Source organism: Sebastes umbrosus, chromosome 10 (assembly GCF_015220745.1).
Source record: "Sebastes umbrosus isolate fSebUmb1 chromosome 10, fSebUmb1.pri, whole genome shotgun sequence".
NCBI lineage: Eukaryota > Metazoa > Chordata > Actinopteri > Perciformes > Sebastidae > Sebastes > Sebastes umbrosus.
In genome coordinates, this window is record NC_051278.1 from 13603282 (window position 1) to 13617663 (window position 14382).

A 14382-nucleotide genomic window follows, 5' to 3' on the forward strand; every position below is an offset into this window, starting at 1 on the left:
CTGCTGGCTAGTAGAAAGGATGCAAGTTTAAGGCACTTCCTCATTAGCTTCACTTTCCAGACCAGTTTGCTGACTATCCCTCTTCTCTACTTGTGCTACTGTTACATTACATTAAAGCCTGTCACAGATAAGCATTTCACTAAAGTAAAAATATTGTAGCTAGCCAGAAGACATGTTGTAGTGCCATTCAGGCTGCCTTTAATGCAAATTACTAGAATGGAAAATAAAGTGTCAAATGTCACAATTCAGCAAACGTTACATAGTCTGGCTTTAAGATTTCTATAACATGACTACTGTGACTTGTTAAGAGACAAAGTGCAGTGTGTAAAACAAGCTACAGGTCAGACAGAAGAGGGTTGGAGACAGACTTCAAACAGTGCTCATACACTGACACTGCGGGTGACTACATAGAGTAGATGAATACACAGTTTCAGTTGAGTACCAAAAGCCCACCCCAATTACATCATTACCTAGAAGTATTACTCTGAATTTGTACTCAGACATTTGTACTTTTTACAGTAAAACAGGCTATACTAGAGGAGGAAAGGTACCGTGTTGTTTGTAGATGGGCGGTTTCCTGTAGATGTTGCTCCCCTGATCTGAAAACATTCGAATGCAGACAGAAAAGACATTTACAGAGTATACAGTGCCTCTGTTATACAAATTAAAGAATTTATTGTAAACATCTGCAAAACACCAAGCAATGAATGACGCATATTGTAGGGATTACAATGAATTTCGCCGTCTGTATAGTTGTGAAAGAAGAGGGGGAAAAAGCAAAAGCTGATCCCAAATGGAATATAATGAGATAGATAGATAGATAGATAGATAGATAGATAGATAGATAGATAGATAGATAGATAGATAGACAGATAGACAGATAGATACATTAGATATATAGATAGATAGATAGATAGATAGACAGATAGACAGATAGACAGATAGACAGATAGATAGACAGATAGATAGACAGACAGATAGATAGATAGATAGATAGATAGACAGATAGACAGATAGACAGATAGACAGATAGATACATTAGATATATAGATAGATAGATAGATAGACAGATAGACAGATAGACAGATAGATAGACAGATAGATAGACAGACAGATAGATAGATAGATAGATAGATAGATAGACAGATAGACAGATAGACAGATAGATAGACAGATAGATAGACAGACAGATAGATAGATAGATAGATAGATGGGACGAGCAGTGACAGGGTGCGCTCCAGCTCCTACCTGGGAGGTGGAAATGTTTAGGGGTCTGAGAGAGAGGCGGGGTGACCGGCCGGCTGTCGGGCCTGAGCGGGAGGGGGGAGCTCCGGCCACTCGGCGGGTCAGTGCCTCCAGTGAGAAGAACCAAGAACAGAACGTAAGCAGGGATACTAAAGGGGAACCACAGTCTGAACGGTGCAACACACAGGGACCAACGGGACCAGTTTAAAGCCACTCTGAGCGAATGGGAGACATTCTGGTTGCTTTTGATAGATGCAGTTAATGGAGCCGTGTGATGAGAGGAACAAAAGCGGAGCAAAGTAGCAATTTAAAATAGCAAGATTAGGCTAATGTGCCCTATGAGTCATGAGCTATAATGTCAAGTCTGTTGTATAATGTGAATTCACGGTTCAATAGGAGTTCACGGTTAAGAAGCTAATCACTCCTACCATGCAACGGCAAACTTATATTACAAATTCTTTCTTTTTATCTCAGCCTTACAGTTTACTGGAGTCTGGAGACTCATTCTGACAAGGCAAAAAAAGTCATCCACCATCCAACATTCGGGGAGCTGTCAGTCTGGATATTGGATTTTGGATTACTAGTATCTTTCAAGTGCATGCAAAGCTGCAAAAACACAAACACAAAGAGCCTGTCAGCTACTTTGGCAGAGGCTGTGAGAGTCAAAGGTGAAGAAGTGCATGCGAGTTAGTGAAGAATCAGCGCCTTGGCTGCATGGGTTCAACCATTCAGGATATAGTCTAATGAGATATGGCGATGGATCCAGAATGATTGACGGGAGGTGGCGTTCCAGGTGACGATGGAGATGATGTGTTGCCTTGTAGGGGGGCAGCGGAGAGGAGAGGAGTGGAGTGGGGCCCTTACCTTGGCTATGGGGGAGGAAGTGGTGTCTGAAAGGGGAGGTGGGGCGGGAGTCACTATTTCTGGAGCCCACACTGTTACTGCACAAGGAGGAGCAGAGCTTCTGCATGCCTGTCAGAGCCTCTGCAGGGAGGGAGGGTGTGGGACAGGGGGACAAAACCCCAGGACCAGGCAGCAGAGGTGGACGGTGTGGGGAGGAGGTAGAAGGTGAGACGGTGAGGGACAAAAGAAAAAGGAAGATATACAGGAATCAAATGTCGAAAAGAGGAAATAAAAGACACCCAACGTGAGAGGTAAGGAGCATTCAAGATGAACAGTAAGAAACAAGGAAGAGTATTTCACTTTAACATTTTTAATGGAAAGAATAGCAAACTCAGGTGTTAAAAGGCACAAAATTGACTTTAAGGTTGTTATTCTGCAAAGCAAAAATCAATAACATAACAACCCCAAAATCAATTTTGGTGAAGTTCCTTAAAGTGGTAATTAGATCAGAAGGAGGGAAGTGAGATCCTTCAGGTGGAGGGTCAGTGAACTCATCCACAGTGTTTTAACAGCTGTCTTCTCCCTGACCAGTAAAGATCCACCTTATAAAAACCCACTGATTTTATCTTGAACAATATACATGTGCCCACCCACACACACTGTGCACATACTCACCTGGCCGGTGAAAATGCTGTGGCGACCGTGACAAGGTGGGGGTGTAACCATGGCGATTATAAACTGGTGATCCTATGGAGCCCTGACTGGTGGACCTTTGGAGGATGCGTTCCCTCCTGTCGTAAGAGCCCTGACACACACACACACACACACACAAGTCATTACACAACTGCGATTAATTACAACACATTATATGCTGCATTTACATCGCATGCAGGGAACAGTGAATTTCCAGGGTGTACCCTGCCTTTGCCCAATGTCACCTGGGATCGGCTGCCCCGAATGGGATAAGCGGTTACAGATAATGGATGGATGGATGGATATGCTCACCTCACCAGGTGGGGTTGGCGACATGTTTCTTGAGGACTAGGAAGAATCAAAAAAGCCTGAATTAGAACTTTGTTGTTGAGAACTTCTCCGTAAACAACACATTTTAAACCAGTGATTGTCAAAGTATGGGTCCGGGGCACTCTGCCAGCGGGTCCGTGAAAAGTTTTCAGGTTGATTCATTTAAGTTATCGTGATTTATTTTTACAAAAGGCTGCACAGTTCAACGAATAATTAATTTATAAATCTACAGTATAATCAGCCCAGTCACTAGCATTGTATGTTTTTGCAAATACTGGATAAGTTGAATGCGGATCTTTTTGCATTCGGTCAGAGCAACTAATGTAGTAAATCAAGCGACCATTATGGAAAGATACATGGTATAATAACAGTATAACAACAGAGTATAACAACCACAAAAGTCCTAATTACCTAGACCTAATTACCATGAAATTTGCTGACCTGTAAAATGAAGTGTTACCCATTTTTCTTGTGTTGTTCTTTCACATAACTAAGACTATAGAAGTGTTAAAAATATGCTACGTCAAATTATTCCAAGGGACATCCATGAGGGGTCCCTGGTATGTTTTCTATCTTGTAAAAAAGATGGAGAACTTCTGGTTTAGACTCCTCCATAGAGGCAAAAGAGCCCAGACAGCCAGACATAAGCATCAGAGTATCATAACGTGTAATACACCTGCGTGTTTACAAGTTTTAAAGAACACCACTCTGTACCAGGACTGAGTACATACTATCTGCTGATCTCACACATTTGCGCAAGCTGTGTGCCTGCAACGTACATGATCTCCTTTTTATATATGACGCACTTTTTGCTCTTCCCTTTGCGATTTAGGATGTTTAATCATCATCAGCACACGGTGACGCATCTTACCTTGTCATCGGGCAAGGGGGAACGCTCCCTCCTGGCAGTGTGGAGCTGTGAGAGACACAGAAGTTCAGTACTGCATAAAAGCTTTGAATGCAGCATGAAAAAATGTCTTTTGAGGAAAAGTCTTACTTGAGGAAAACTTAGCCAACAACAAAACAGAGGATCATTTAAAGAATATGTCTCTTGATGCACAGTACAGTACTGTATGTGCATAAAGATGGCATGCAGGAGAAGATGCATGCGATCTCTGTGTGTTTACCTCTCCCACACTCTCGTGTCTCTCCTCTCTCTCATCCAGGGAGGTGGTGTACAAAGGTTCATAGGTAATAAGATCAGGGCGCTCAATGTCATAAATGGCTTTGACTTTTGGAATGGCAGCTAGGTCTCGGTAATCAAGGATCTCATTGTCTACTTTTGCCTAGAGAGACAAATAAAGACAAACATGCACACAAACACACACAAGGGTAAAGGGAGGTTACTACTGTAGAAACTGTAGGCTGTTATAAAAAAAGGGAATTTCTGACTAGTAAGACAGAATCTATTTAGACAACATTTCTTACATAGATCGTGTGACCCGGTGAGCCAGGTATGCTTGAACCAGGTCTGGAACAAATGCTCTCGGACGACGACCTCGTAGGCTGCAAGAAGAAAAACACACAAGTGGCTGTTAGTCACAACAGCGTCTGTCTGTCAGTCAGTCTCCCGTTGATCCACAGCCCCCTGCCATCTGCACATCACTGTGATTATCACCCAAAACACTCCAACATTAGGCTTTTATACTGTATGAGCGATGAGGGGGAATTGCAAACCCGGTTTACGTTTCATTAATAACATGAGGTACTTTGAAATACTAACATGTCATTTCATGATTAGGTCATTCATTTGCAAATTTGCAAAGTGAATGAGTGCTTTAGCGCTGTGATTTTATGTTCTTAAAGACCTCATGCCTGTTTATGGGAAATGAACAGTTTGGATGGCAGCAGCAGGTCTGAGTGTAGCGTAATTAAATGAGCTTTTCACCTAATGGGTGACTGGGGATTTGGAAATTAGTCATCTGTGATGTTTGTCTGCTCCTCCAAATGTGCACATATCTTTGCTCATGCACCTTTGATATGAGCGTAGTCTAAGGCACTGGTTCCCAACCTGGGGGTCCCGACCCCCACTGGGTGTCGCCAAAGCTTAATGGGGGGGCTTGATTTTAAGGGGTTCTATATCTCAGCATTTTCATTCATTTCTGTTTAAAATATAAACTTAAAAATTTGAAAAATACGCAAGACAACAACCAAAGAGCTAATAGAACAATGGCCAAGCGTCAGGGAGAAGAAAATAAAAAAATAGCCTATTAAAAATATATAATTGTTAAAAAAAAAAATACGGTAACACTTCATTTTACAGGTCCACAAATTTCATGGTAATTAGGTGATAATTAGCAAGTAACCTATTTGAAATTTCTTTGGAATTACTGCCAATTTACCCCAATATTTACCTCGAAATGTATCGCAAATTACTTTATAATAAACATTATTTAATAATTATATGCTAAAATAGCATATAATTGGTAAAATAGGGCCCTGAGGCTTGAGAAGCGGCTGTGCGCTGCTCTTCATCGGAGGCAAATAAGTTATTTACTAATTATTATCTATTTATCAGCAGACATGGAAATAAAGCATATCAATTAACTTTGTATTCTTTTCCTGGAAATGTATTAAATAAATTACCAGCTATTGGGAAATAGCGGAATATAATTATTAAATAATGTTAATAAAAAATAAATTTTCGAGGAAAATATTGATACCTAATTACTATGAAATTTGCGGACCTGTAAAATGAAGTGTTACCAAAAATACATAATACAGGCAGAGATTTGTATCAAAAGTTCCTTAAAAAAGGGGGGGGAAATTCAGCTCTGATACAATTCTCTGGAAATAATCTGCTCAAAATTCATCCAAATTTGCTCGTTTTACACAAACTTCCTGCACTTATTGCGTTCACTGTGGGTTAATTTTACAGTTTATCCGTTGTTCAGTACTGTTATTGTTATGCTTTGAATATAATGTGAAATATCCATTAAATGTCACTTAGTTAGGGGTCGTCAGTTTAATCAATGATAGAAAAGGGGTCCCTGAAGGAAAAAGGTTGGGAACCACTGGTCTAAGGCGTTAATAGACAAGACTGAATGGCTCCATGTGACACACAAAGAGGGCACTGCAGGCTGTCTCCAGCAGGTGGCAGCCTACAGTGCAGTACAGTGTCCTATGTACATGGTGGAACACAGGATGATGCCATCTCATAGCCAATAGCGAATACAGTACCTGCCTTTGTGTTTTTTGGAGGAATAAGAGGGACGGAGGCAATAGCTGTGGAGGAAGGGAGAGGGGGGTTCACAGGACATCACACAGGGGTTGTGCCTCTCCAGCCCGACTCACAGTTCACACATACACCAAGGCCAACATGTAAATATGCACATCAACAAATATTTATACATGCATGCAAAGGCACACACACACACACACACACACACACACACACACACACCGCCTCAATAGGCACATGTGAACCACAGTAGGTAAAGGTTTAACAATTCATCGAGGGAGCAGGAACAGCCCATGCAGAATCCCTCGAGACATATTCCGAATTTCTATCTTTTCCAGGAAAACATTGTCATGAGACGTGAACAGAAAGGTGCTTTCAGTCAGGACAAAGTCATGGATAATGGAGTCAGTGACGCCCCAGATTCCTACCCGCTCCCTGTGTCTCTCCTCTGTTCTGGTGGTGTTCTTGCAGCCGGGATGCCACACTGTCGATCCTGAGGAGGACAGAGAGAAAATACGTTCAAAGAAACATATGGCAGTAAAGTATATTCATTTTATTCAAATGCATTTTTTCATACATGAAAATAAATATGTTCCAACAGTGTGTTTGAAATGTTCTGAGACAGACTGCTGTTATTAATATCCATATTCTGCACAGATGGGTGACAAATGGATTATTACATGGGTTATTAACGGACTTAATTAAAGGCTGTCTAAAACACATCTGGTATCCACTAGATAGGAAACTAGAATTATCGCCTCGCGGTTGTATGCCTCCACCAACCAGTCAAGCTGCAGTTTACATCCATGTCTGTCCAAAATGTCATCATTTTATCTTATTAGACATTTATGTGAAATCGTCATAATTAGCAAATTAATTCTTGATTTATAGCTCAAAATGTGTTTTGTGAGGTCACAGTGACCTTGACCTTTGACCACCAAAATCAAATCTATTCATCCTTGAGTCCAGGTGGACGTTTGTGCCAAATTTGAGGAAATTCAAGATATCACATTCACAAGAATGGTCCGCATGGTCGGACAATCCGAAAACATAATGCCTCCGGCCACAGCTGTTGCCGGTGCGGAGGCATGAAAATGTAGTTATGCAAAAGACAATTTATATTCCTGCACACTGTGAGCACTATGTGTATTGACCTTCATCAAGCATCAAACTCACAATATGAAACATCATCATTGCACTCGGGACACAGGCTGCAACAACTAATAAAAATAGAGTTACATTTAAAATACCTGAGACAATTACACAATCAATTATTGATTAAAAAACAAAAGCACCTATTTTTTATTGCCAGACTTGTATCTTTTTATTTTATATTTTATTGTTTTTATTGTTTGTTTTATATTTGATGGTGTAATTGTCTCAGGTGTTTTGACTCCTGGGTAGCAGTAGCTGTCTGTAGGGACTTGGCTGGCCGTTTCAAGTCCGACTTGGACCATGTTACAGAGTGTGGGCTGGTAGCTGGGGAGCTGCCTGTTCACCTTCTGGGCACTGCCGAGGTGGCCTTGAGTAAGGCACTGAACCCCCATCTGCTTGGAGTGCTGACTATGTGGCAGCCCCCTCGTTCTGACATCTCTAGGGCTGACCCGAATGCATCAAAGCTTTGAGCGTTGCCATGGTAATCAACCTCCAAATCTGTATTCGAATGCTTTTTTTTTCAATATATAAGTATGTAATAATAAAGTATAAATCCCAAAATAGCCCATGAAATAAGGACTTATCCCACAACATTATTCATTATTAATATACAATACAACTAAATTAAAATTATTAGTTGTTCTCAGACAGATATCGCTGTTTGTTGTGTGTAGAGGTGCATGTGTGTACAATAGTGCTGCAGTGGCATCATATTTCATATTGTTGAGGTGACGAAGATCTATGACTGAAATGTTGCATTTTCAGTTCTGACCTTGTGCAGGAAATAAAAAAAATAAAAAACTACATAAATGAGTGGAGACACAAATGCAGATGCTTCTACACAACGCAAAATATAAGGGGTCACTGAGTATGACCTGTATGGCCTTCGCAGTCACCAGATCTCAACCCAACTGAACACCTAAGGAAGATTTTGGAGTGACATGTTCGACATCATCGCCGTCCTCATAACATCAAATGAGTGAATATCTTTTGAAAGAATTGGGTTCAAATCTTTAGTAGATTCAGAGACTTATAGAAGGAGCATTAAAGCTGTTCTGTCGTCTTGTTGTGGCCCAACACTTTACTAAGACATTTAAGACGCTTTTCACTTCCCTTTACTCGAGTCGGGGGAATTTATTTCCAGTACTGCATGAATATAAATGCTCAGTACACAGTGTCAGCAGCACAGCATATAAGCAGACTTATCACACGGATAATAATAATATTTTACTTATAAATTCATAGGCTTGTTGTACTATTAATAGTAATCCCCACACCGACAGGTTTCATACCCCTAAGCTATACTCAATCTACAGAGGAGCGTGCAATTCTTCAGTTTCCGTTAAAAAAAAAAAAAACGAAAAGTGGAGCAACAAAAGCTTTCGAGTGGCAGTGACAGTGCCAGTAGGTCCGCTCACCTTGCAGATACATCTCTTCTCCTTCTGTGAACATCTGATTGCACCTGCTGCATCTCGCACAGCTGGGGTGGTAGTGCTTATCTCCTGCCTGGAAAAAAACACAGAGCGCTCAAAACACACCTTGACACATCACAGGAAAAAGAAGATCAATGAAGCCTGCAGTAAAGGGAGTGAAGCGGAGCTGCGTCTTCCAGGAAATAAATAAAACCTGCAGTGCTCTACCTGCTCTCAGCTACATTTCCTTCCCTCTCACCCTGTTAGTGCAACGGATAGTTTCATCAGATCCTGTGTAACTGATCTCTCTTCCTTCAAGAACTGCTGTTGATGAAATTGTGACACCCGGCAGCCGTTGGTGAATGTTTTCCTCTGAAACTGCTCTGCTGGTTTAATGTTAATAAGGTGTTTCTCAACAGTTCATGAGGGAATGTGAGATTATTTTATGCATTTATGGTAAGATTGTTATTATCAAACATGACCAAATACTTCCTGTTTGACACACACAACCTGCCTTCTATATCCGAGTGTTTCCTCTTTGTGATAACCTGCATAATTTGATCCAATAAAACGATCTGACGGCTGCAGCGCATGAATTTCCATCTACATTGATGTGGCACTTTGCATGCAGAGAGCACCATTATGAAGCCTCTGTGACTTTGACCGAGGATGATAAAATACCCAAATGAAATTTGGACCTGCTGTATAACAACCCTCAGTAACATTGCAGCTGGCAAGTGACCACTCAGTGATATGGAGCACTGACTAATATTTGCATTTTTACATTTATACAGAGCGGCTATAGTAGCACTTCACAGCACCTCCCACCCATTACACGTAAAACAGAATATGTCTCTCAGGAATAATAAAGCTGCTTATGCTATGTGTGTAGTATGCCATTAAATGCTCTCCCTATTTCTCTCAGCTTTTAATAGCTGCATTAATTACCCTGCATTAATAAGCCTTTCAAATTGCACTCCCAGAGGAGCAGACGGTTTGCAAAACCCACCAATGGCTACATGGTATTTGACCCGAGTCTTGGGTCAGTGATTAGACCATCAGACAGACTTCTATGGCTTTGGCCCTTCTGATCCACTGGCTCCATTTCCTATTGTCATAAAGGCCTGCCTTAGTGCTGGATTACTATAAGCCTGGCTGGCTGGCGAGCAGTGACATTTTCATACCATTAAATGACACATAACTCTGTGTCTGATTGGATCACTGTCTGCAGAACAAACACTAGTTCAAGAGACCATGCGAACACAGAGAGGTGCTGCTAATGTTTTACATAAACTCAGACGACGTTAATAACGTTTAAATGAGAGTTTCATAACAGCTGCACGACATACGGCATTAATGAATACGGATCACTTCCTAAATGTCAGATCACATTAGGTGTTTTATGTAATATTTATATAATTTGTGTGGCAAAGCAAGCGTGTACGACCGTGTGCAAGCATGTGTGTTTAGGCAGAGTTGGAAAAATCTGCTAAGAATTAATCTTTTAGTTGAACGCCGTCATGTCAAGAGTCTATTTGGCTCTGCGACGAAGAGATTACACCGGAGATTATCAAACTACATTTCACAATTCCACTCCGAAGCAACATCCTCTGTCTTAATGATGAGCAGAATTTCGACGTTACGACCAACTCTCAAACTGTCTTAACTTATTTCTGTAAATCCACATAATGCAAACATTAATTTGAAACTTTAGGTCTACTTTTCAAATTTATCTTCTGTAATTGTAGCCCTTAAATAAACCTTAAGGACTCAAACCTCTTTCAAACGTACCTTAGCCAGGACTCATATGAAATGCAGAAGTATATTATAAATCCCACATCAGGCTGCACAGAGAGACATCTGCCTGTACTACTGAGCCAATCAGAGGGATGTTGAAGAGTGTGATGTGTGTGTGTCTTTACCTCTAGCACCTTCCCTGTGATGAACTGATGACACGCCTCACACTGAACTCCAAAATGGATCTGGTAGTCCTTCTCACAGTAGGGGGCGCCGTCCCTGAGAGGAGCCAGACAGTGACAGTGAAACATCATATCGTGTGTGAACATCACGCAGGCCCGAATTTGACCAAGCAGCCTGTAATTACAGTGGATTTGAGCTGCTTACTTGCTGATGTACTCCCCGGTCAGCACTTTGTTGCAGGCCTTACACTTAAAGCAGCCCAGATGCCACTGTTTGTCCAGCGCTAGAAGAGCCTGTCCGTTCTTAATGTCTCGACCACATCCTGCACAATCTGCGGAAAGCAAAAGTGGCGTAACGTTAAGTGTTCTCACAACAAAAAACTACAAGAAAATACAATCACAGAGCAATACCTGTAGAGGGAATTAATGCTTGAGTGAAAGTTTGTTTCATGTAAAAACAGCCTTTAATGGGCTCACAATATTAACCGAGGAACAGTGGTGTACAAGTACATTTACTCAAGTACTGTACTTAAGTACAATTTTGAGGTACTTGTACTTTAATTGAGTATTTTCCATTTTCCATTTTTCCATTTTCGAGTACTAGGGCTACATTGAGGAAAAATAAATAAATCTGTGATTTCGAGAATAAAGTCATAATATTATGAAAATAAAGTCACAAGATTACAAGAAAAAAAGTTGTAATATTATGAGAATAAAGTCATAATATTGTAAAAAATAAAGTCATAAGTTTAAGAGAAAAAAGTTGTAGTATTATGAGAATAAAGTCATAATATTATAAAGTAGTAATTTTACATGTTATTTTAGAGGGGAAATAGAGCAGCTTGCCGCCTGTGTGAAAATGAGGAACGTGGAGCATCTTGTGAAATTATACTTTAGTATAGGCTTCACAAATAACGAAATACTTAATCTTTTGGCACATCAGCACCACATTATCACAAGTACAGGAACCTTGAAAAGATTGTGCAAGAAACTGTGTTTATTCTGAAGAAAGAACCGCACAGACCTCCTCTTTTTTGGAAAATTGTATTAAAATACAACACACTGTTAAAGACTAAACCAGTGGTTTCCAACCTTTTTGGGATTCTGACGTCTTACAAAAAGCAGTGTGTAGTCGGGGTCACATTTTAGATGTCTATGAGTTGTTAACAGCTCCACCAATGATTGATTTGTCCCTCTAAACTTCTCACATGGTTTCATGCCATAAATAAATAAATAAATGATCCAATATCTCACCAAAAATCAAAGATTAGAGAAAAAATCTCAAAACTTAAAACAGATTTGTGTATCAGAACTTTGTTTTTTCCTTCTTTCCTCTCCCATTAATCACCTCACAACCCCTCAGATATACTTTATCTGGTGTCTCTGTATATAAAACTGTATATCATAAAATAGTTTGAACCATCTCCACCTCCGGCAGCTAAAACAGTAACAGTAACAATAATCTAATTGTGTCATATATAATAGTATATCAGTCAGAGGGTCCAAAACAGTACTTTTACTTTAATACTTTAACTACCTGTTGCTGCTAATACTATGCTGCTGATGTACTTTTACATAAGTAAGTTTTTCATGCAGGATTTTTACTTGTAATGTAGAAATTATTGCATGCAAAGGATGAGACACGTTGTCAGTTCTGACCCGAGACACTAGATGGTGATAGAGTGTAACCAGCAATGTCCTGACAGCTGCCTCTTTCCATCATCCGCATCTCTGTCTTAAAGCTCCTTCCATATCCAAGAGGGATCCTGAGGCTCTAAAAGTGCAAGAGGTTGGTTTCTAAACGAACAATCTTCCTGTCATCTCTTCTTTAATGAATAGAGGATGAAAGCAACACAGAGCCCACTGCATCCACAGGGGACGATAACTACGTAAGGCATAACGAGGCTGCGATGATGACGTGAGGAGAATCAGCATGCCTTATTTATAGGTGACCTTGTCTAAAAGCTCTTCAAACGCCAACAGAGAGACCGCTGGGGGTGAGGGAGGGAAAGAACAGGAAGAGAGAAAGAGGGAGGATGAGAGGAGTTGGGATGAGGAGGGGTTCGAGGGCTGCACACTCTCTGTTCCAGAGGAGAGGAAATGCATGGCCATGCATTATTTAGCAAGGCCTGTCTTGGTGTTATTCATAAAGGAACATGGCTGGTCCAACACAAGGCTGCGTTTACAGAGAAGAGGAGAGACTGAATGATACCCCGACATCATTCAGTCTTCAGGCATAACTGTAAACACACCGTATTTTCTTTATGTGGAACCCTCTAACATTTATCCGCTTTTATTTCCTCTTAGAGGAATGGTTTGACCTTTAGAGAAATATGCTTATTCGCTCTTACTGAGAGTTAGAGGAGAAGAATAACACTGCTTCCATATGGAAACAGGAAACAAGGGCAAACAGCTAGCCTGGCTCTGTTCAACGTTTCCACAATCTGCTCACCAGCAACTACACCTCATTCGTTAAAACGCCATATCTAATTTTTTTAAATCGACACAAAAACCAGAGTGTAAAACCGACAAGCAGTAGGTTTGTTAAGCTACGCAGTGCTAGCTTGAGCTTCATATTTACCGTACAGATATGAGTGGTATCAATCTTTTCAGCTAACGCTCAGAAAAGAACATGTGTAGTGTATTACCCAACATGTCAAACTATTACTTTAAGTATCTTTAAGGTTGGAAAAGTCATCACTGAGGGAAATTTTCCACCCAATTCAACCGTTATCAGGCCATTAAATAGGCGTTATCGGTCGATATAGGCTAAGCACCATAGATGCGGGTCAATAGGGGCCTACTACATCTACTACATTGTAAAAGTGAAAACGAAATAGCATTCAAGGTAAAGTTACATTAGTTTGAACAATGTTTGGCTGCACAGCACAAGTCGGTAATGACTGGCCAACCAACCGGCTGCTGCTTGTGAAGGGGTTAATGTTCACGAGTCCATATTTATGGCAGTTTTAAAGTCATTTTGGTCCATGTTCAATATATACTAATAATGTGTGGGCAAGCTTGACTGATGTAAACCTGAATATTATTCTTCACCGCACAAATATCACAGCTACATTAAATGTCATGCATGAATCATACCTGAAAGCTCCAGACTTGACTGAAATTTTCCAGACTTTTTGTTTTTCTAAAAGTTTTTTTTAACTTAAATCCTACTGCAAACTTCCCACTTCAGCGATTGGCTTCCTGTGCATTAAACCTGTGTGAATGTGTGTATTAGACAACTTACTGCTGGAGCCCAGGATGTCCTTTGGTCCCGGAGACATGGGCTCGACACAGTACTGACACAGGCAGTCCTTCCCGTTGAAGGTCACCCTGTCCCCGGCGGGGAACGGTCGTCTGAAAGATTGGTGACATGAACAATCGGTCAACAAGACATGAGCTGTGGCCCAGAGGTAAGTGGAAGAGTTTATTAGCTTATTATTGGCTTGCAGGCAGTCTGATGGGGCTTAAGATGACAGGACCTGTCACAATTTCATCAACAGCAGTTCTAGCATGTGTGTCAACACTGCGCCTGAGGAGGCCATTTAGTCAGATGACGCAGACGTAACACACAGCATGGTATCCTACTGTACGCTGTATACTG

General features: G+C 40.8%; 1 protein-coding gene across 19 annotated transcripts in view; it reads right to left on the reverse strand.

Moving 5' to 3' along the window:
- The window catches only part of LOC119495267 (actin-binding LIM protein 1-like), a 48132-nt gene that overhangs the window by 8989 nt on the left and 24761 nt on the right, over nt 1–14382 (reverse strand). For 10 of the 19 annotated variants that reach the window (XR_005208420.1, XR_005208419.1, XR_005208421.1 and 7 more), the window contains exons 4-17: nt 14026–14135; nt 10984–11110; nt 10782–10875; nt 8866–8953; nt 6721–6785; nt 6292–6336; nt 4540–4617; nt 4239–4397; nt 3983–4027; nt 3094–3129; nt 2764–2893; nt 2110–2229; nt 1249–1353; nt 552–599 (exon numbers count right to left, since the gene is read on the reverse strand). Coding sequence is in view for 16 of the 19 variants with exons in the window: in XM_037781562.1 (XP_037637490.1) it covers nt 552–599; nt 1249–1353; nt 2110–2229; nt 2764–2893; nt 3094–3129; nt 3983–4027; nt 4239–4397; nt 4540–4617; nt 6292–6336; nt 6721–6785; nt 8866–8953; nt 10782–10875; nt 10984–11110; nt 14026–14135 (1250 nt within the window). In the remaining 3 variants the exon portion in view is untranslated. The remainder of the gene's footprint in view (nt 1–551; nt 600–1248; nt 1354–2109; nt 2230–2763; nt 2894–3093; nt 3130–3982; nt 4028–4238; nt 4398–4539; nt 4618–6291; nt 6337–6720; nt 6786–8865; nt 8954–10781; nt 10876–10983; nt 11111–14025; nt 14136–14382) is intronic. The other 9 variants (XM_037781560.1, XM_037781565.1, XM_037781569.1 and 6 more) reach the window with 5 other exon arrangements.